This window comes from Rhincodon typus, chromosome 16, assembly GCF_021869965.1.
Source record: "Rhincodon typus isolate 14 chromosome 16, sRhiTyp1.1, whole genome shotgun sequence".
Classification (NCBI taxonomy): Eukaryota; Metazoa; Chordata; class Chondrichthyes; order Orectolobiformes; family Rhincodontidae; genus Rhincodon; species Rhincodon typus.
In genome coordinates this window covers 9516524-9522896 of record NC_063347.1, presented here as the reverse complement: position 1 = coordinate 9522896, position 6373 = coordinate 9516524, and the positions used below count along the sequence as shown (strand labels likewise).

The following is a 6373-nucleotide window of genomic DNA, read 5'->3' as shown; positions in this document are numbered from 1 at the left end:
CCATCCCCGCCTCTTCGACCTGTTTGTTTCCTCTCCACCTATCCTCTCCTCTATCCCTCTTCTATCCGCCTCCCACTCTCTCCCTATTTATTTCAAAACCCCCTTCCCCTCCCCCTTTTCTGATGAAGGGTCTAGGCCCGAAACGTCAGCCTCTCTGCTCCTATGATGCTGCTTGGCCTGCTGTGTTCATCCAGCCCTGCACCTTGCTGTCTGCTCAATATTTCCAGTAGTTTCTGATTTTGTTTGTGAGGTAATGACAGGTCCCTTTTGAAAGCCACTGTCCTGACTGAACAGTGTTTAACCTCAGCTACACCTCTGTATGTCATTTGTAGCCCATACCCTCGCCACTTCGGCTTTTGTCACTCAGACCCACTGCAATGTGGTTGACTCTAACAGCGCTCTGAAATGGTCAATCAAGCCACACTGTTCAAGGGCGATTAGGGAGGGTTGACAAATGTTAGTTTCGCTCATGACATCCACATCCTGCAAAAGAATACATTAAAAATCTTAGCCTCCCTCCTCACTTCTCCCTTCTATTCCCTTCTCCCTCATGTGTTTGCCGAGCCTCCCCTTAAACATATCCGTACACGTTCCCTCAACTCTTTGGGCCAGCAAGTACCATGTACTGACTGCTCTCCCAATTGGCATGTTCGTCATTTTCAATTTGAGATTAAAAACAAACCACAGTTGCAGGCATGTGAAGAAGAGGGATAGGGGCACGCTCACATTCCAAGGAACACAAGCGAGAATGAGGTGAAGTCAAGCGTTAGTTCTTGTTGGGTGGACCTGCCTGAAGGAACTCCTGCTTCTACAAAGACCTCCAAGAGCAATTGGTCTTTGTACCACTTCCAAAAATATGCCAAGCATCCTGTTTTTCGTTAAAACACCCTCACAATTTAAATGCAAAGTGTCAAAGGTTTCCATTCAAGAGGAAATAGCTTTACTTCATGCGCTTCTAATATGGGCTCCTTTTTTGATCACATAGGGGATACATCTTTCGAAAGGATTTGCACTGTTGTAAATTATCCTTTTGGTTTTGCATTAATTTTCTGACACTGATTTGGGCTTTGTGTTTCTCAGCACAGAGCTTCAGGTGTGAATTTTTCATAGGCATCTGGCTGTTTTGCTGGAGAGGCCATTTTACCTAAAGCTCTTCCAGTAGGAAGCAGCTATAACCTAACCTGCCAGCTGTGATTGTGATGGGATCAAACTGTCCATTGATGTCTACAAAGTGTAAGGGTTAACTGGGTATAAAGCCAGCATTCAAGACTCAAATAAAATTACAAGAATATACAGCAAAGACCATATGGGCAAAAATCCGAAGAGTGATGTAATACACCCCGTTTGCCTGGATGGGTGCAGCTCTAACAACACTCAAGAAGCTCAACACCATTAAGGACAAAGTAGCCTACGTAATTTTCACCACAACTATCATTTTCCACATTCACTTTCTCCACCATCAATACCCAGTGGCAACAGTGTCTACTATCCACACGATGCACCAGGGAAACTCACCAAGGCTCTTTTTACAGTGTCTTCCAATCCTGTGACCTCTACCATCTATAAGGACAAGAGCAGTAGGTGCAAGAAAAGACCACCAGCTGCAAGTTTCTGTCCGAGCCACTCGCCATCCTGACTTGGAAATATATTGCATCCCTTCACTGTTGCTGTGTCAAATCCTTGGAACTACCTCCTAATGAGCACGAGGTGTACCTACCCCTGATGGACTGCAACAGTTCAAGAAGGCAGCTGAGCACCACCTTCTCAAGGGCAACGCGAGTTGGGCAATAAATCCTGGTCCAGAACTCAAAAAGGAATAACTAAAAAAAATTGATGCGTGTCACCTTGTTATGGTCTACATGAGCCTGGTTTCCTCCTACCTCATCTTCACCACTCCCTTTCAGCATATCCTAAGTCTCAATCAAGTTTCAAAAAGCCTGATAAAACCTGATAGTATCAAGGCATAAAATTAAATGAGTGTCCTGGGTATGGATGCCAGTTTGCCAAGTCTCATGAAATGGTAGAAGAATTCAAAACACTGGGAAGGCTGAAACCTGAACAGGAAAAGCTGGGAATGCTCAAGTCTAGAAGGGAAACAGAGTTTAGCGACTTAATGTTAAGGCCCCAAGATGGGTGGAAGAAGGTGGCAAGGGAGAGAGACTGAAAGACTTAAGTACAGGTGAGTGCATACCCAGTTTGTCATACATGTACCCACCACCACTATCCTGGCAAAAACCATCAGGGCATCGGAGTGACCTGCAGTGAAGAATTCAGACACTTTATTGACAAATATAAATATTTAAACAATAACGTCCTGAGACGAGAAAAGAAAAATCAATTCCCTCTTTATTTCTTTCCTAATCCCTGATGCTAACATGTTTGATGAGTGCAAAATTCCCGAGAATATGATTCCGACATACATTGCAATTGGCAACGTGGTCAGTTTTAATGGAATTTTAATCCTGAGAGTGAACTTGCATTTACAGTCATGTTAACGTGCTGCTTACTGTAACACTTTCAAACCGTATCATGACAATTATCAATGGGTCTTCGAGCTGACTAAAGTCGAAGTCCATTTTTATTGCATGGAATTCCTGTATTTATCTGTGTTTTGGGGATCGGGTTCCAAGATTCCAATCATTTTCTTTCCTATGAGAGAAACGGGAGAAAAAACACAGTTATAGTTATTAACCCTTTCTTACAGAATTGTCAAGGTCTGCATGGCCTTGTTGTCCATTGTAAGTTAACTGGTCATTTCTCAAGGTGTGGAACTCAGGGGAATCAACAGATCATCTGTAATCCCATTGAATGACCAGCAGATTCAATGGGCTGAATGGCCTGCTTCTATTCCTTAAGGTCTCCTATTCAAATACAAAATTGGGGTATCTGAAGCTGCTACTGAGCATCAGTGGTGGACGGAGTCAGTCTTTCTGGATGTGGTGCCAATCAAGCGGGCTGCTTTGTCTTGGATGGTGTCAAACTTTGAGTATTTTGGAGCTGCATCCATTTAGGCAACTGGGGAGTATTCTATCACACTCTTCGCTTGTGTCTTATAGATGCTGGGGAGTCAGGAGTAAGATATTCTCTGCAGGATTCCTAGCTCTGACCTGCTGTTGTAGGCACAGCACTTAGGTGGCCAATCTGATTCAGTTTCTGGTCAGCGGTAACCCCTGGGATGTTGATAGTTGGGATTTGGTGATGGTATTGCATTAAGTGTCAAAGGGTGATGGTTAAAGTCTCTCTCTCGTTAGAGATGGCCTTTGCCTTCCAGTTGGGGGGCACTTGCCATTTGTCAGCCCAAACATGTCCAACTTTTGCTGAATTTGGACGTGGACTGAGGATTTGCAGATGGTGCCAAACATTAGCAAAGTCTTCAGCAGACATCCCCAGTTTTGACCTTTCTTTGAAAATTTGCAGGAAGTGTACCTGCTGCCCTTGTCCTTTCTACAGTGAAAGGTTGCAGATTTTACAAGGTGCCGCTGAGGGAGACTTGGCTAATGTGGCACACCAGTGGGTGTTAGGAATTGGATGTTTATGCTGGCTGATGAGCTGTCAATCGGGCAAACTATCTGATCACTAACTGTCTTCCAGTTTACTCTTGGCTCATGCCCTCTAGACGTAACCCTATCTCCATCAAAGCAGGGAGTAAGTCAACATTGTGAGCACATGAACAGAAAATTTTGCCATCCTTTCTCTTCCGTAACGTGCCAAAGATCAGGCCAAAAATGGGTTTTAGATTTCAATAATGTTGACATACAGCTCTCTCGGTTGACACACATGTTCTGAGGAGAAGCATATTCAGTGCAGTTCAAACCCCTGATCCACATGAGGTACTCTCAATCACAGCCTGCTTCTAACTAAACTCTCGTTCATCTGTTTGACTTGTGCGATTCCAATAAATATGGGACAATCTTATCTTGATTAAATATTCCAGAAACCAAATGGATATCTGTCACTGTTTATTTTTGGAAGCCTGTTCCCACTGACTGCAGGCTGAGTAATTAGAGGATACAGATTGGAGATAATTGACAAAAAAAAAGACAGAGGCGGGAGACAAGATGAAGTTTGGTTTCTCAGAGAGCTTCTGTGATCGGTGATGTGCTGCTTGAAGGATGGTGGAAGCAAACATGATGGACGCTTTTGAAAGTCAGAGGGTGTAGACTTGATGAAGGAAATAGCAGGCCAGTAGGAGGAAGTGTGTACCTCCTTCCAAAAGCTTAGCACAGAAATGATGGCTGAGTGGTCTCCTTCTGCAATGTGTTGCTCTGGGCTACGATTGATAGGGTTTTGGCCACTTAGCGATCCAGTGGAGTAAGGCAGCTGTGATCTTATTGAATTGTGGAGAAGGTTCAAGGAACTAGTAAGTCTCCTGATTGTTCTGATGTTCTTACGGTTCTCTGCATTGGGATTGAAATGCACGGTACCTCATCCTAAAGTCTGTCTTCTCTTTCTGTTACAGGCAGAATGTGCCAACTTCATCAAGGTGCTGCATCCCTTCAACAGAACCCACCTATATACCTGTGGCACTGGAGCCTTCCACCCAGTCTGTGCCTATTTGGAAGTAGGGAGCAAATGGGACGTGAGTGGTGCCTTCTGTTATTTGTTTTAGTTGATGTTACTTTTAGAGAGTGTGTGCCTGTGTGTGTGTGTGTGTGTGCCTGTGTGTGTGTGTGTATGTGTGTGTGTGTGTGTATGAGAGGACATTGTTCTGCATTTGTCTGGGTCCTGCAATGTGAAAGACTCCCCCTGGGTCCACTCTTCAGAGGGACATAGAAAAACTACAGTGGAAAAAGAAGGAAGAGATGAAGAAAGTGTTTTGCCATTATTGTGTGAATTCAGGCCATTCATAATAACAATGACAGAGTTGTATCTTTTAGTACTTGGCACCAGTTACCAAGGCAACCTGTGTAAAGCAATGGCTTAAAAGACGTATAAAATGTACCAGTGCAATCCCATACATGTTGGCATATCTGTTCTGAGTGAGTATGAGCCTGTGAGTGTGTGTGTGTGTATGAGTATGTACAATATGTCCAGCGTATGTCTGCATGGTATGTAGTATATATATGTTTTCTCTCCATGTTTATCTGGATGAGAGTAGACACATTCTCTCACACACTCACTCGCACACATTTAAATATTCTATATATGTGTAAATATATATATATGAAGAAACACATGCTGTTAGCGCAGAGCAGTGAGGACATTCTTCTGTGCAGATGTGTTTGTATGTGCTGCAGTTGGCAGATGACTTGCTGTTGATCTTGGAGATATTTGGCCTCAGTGTATCGCTGGGCTTGCTCCTCCTCTTGCGTGTCGGGCAGATTCAATTGTAAGGTGAGTCCAATGAATTCCCACAGCGAATGTCAATTAATCAAAATGGTCTCAAAGGTTGTGCAACAGCAAAACAGTATCAGGTCCAAATTCACTAAGCAAATCCCGCTCCCGCCGACACCAATCCCGCTCCCACCGACACCAATCCCGCTCCCACCGACACCAATCCCACGCCCACTGACACCAATCCCACTCCCACCCTCACTAATCCCACTCCCACTGACTCTAATCCCACTCCCGCCGACACCAATCCCACTCCCACCCTCACTAATCCCACTCCCACTGACTCTAATCCCACTCCTGCCGACACCAATCCCGCTCCCGCTCCCGCCGACACTAATCCCGCTCCCACCGACACCAATCCCACTCCCAATGACACCAATCCCGCTCCCACCCACACCAATCCCTCTCCCACTGACACCAATCCCTCTCCCACCCAGACCAATCCCGCTCCCACCGACACTAATCCCATTCCCACCGACGCTAATCCCATTCCCACCGACACTAATCCCATTCCCACTGACACCAATCCCCACACTGACACCAATCCCACTCCCACTGATTCTAATCCCACTCCCACCGACACTAATCCCACTCCCACCGACACTAATCCCATTCCCACTGACACCAATCCCCACACTGACACCAATCCCACTCCCACTGATTCTAATCCCACTCCCACCGACACTAATCCCATTCCCACCGACACTAATCCCATTCCCACTGACACCAATCCCCACACTGACACCAATCCCACTCCCACTGACTCTAATCCTACTCCCACTGACACCAATCCCACTCCCACCGACACCAATCCCTCTCCCACTGACACCAATCCTGCTCCCACCGACACCAATCCCGCTCCCGCCGACACCAATCCCGCTCCCACCGACACTAATCCCGCTCTCACCGACACCAATCCCGCTCCCACCGACACCAATCCAGCTCCCACCGACACCAATCCCGCTCCCACTGACACCAATCCCGCTCCCACTGACACCAATCCCGCTCCCACCGACACTAATCCTGCTCCCACCGACAC

The 6373-nt window shown here is 46.0% G+C and overlaps 1 protein-coding gene across 1 annotated transcript in view; it reads left to right on the top strand.

Moving 5' to 3' along the window:
- LOC109913124 (semaphorin-3B-like) overlaps positions 1 to 6373 on the top strand; it is a 186625-nt gene that overhangs the window by 79305 nt on the left and 100947 nt on the right. Inside the window, exon 4 of the mRNA XM_048606683.1 lies at positions 4460 to 4579. Within this exon, the coding sequence (XP_048462640.1) occupies positions 4460 to 4579 (120 nt within the window). The remainder of the gene's footprint in view (positions 1 to 4459; positions 4580 to 6373) is intronic.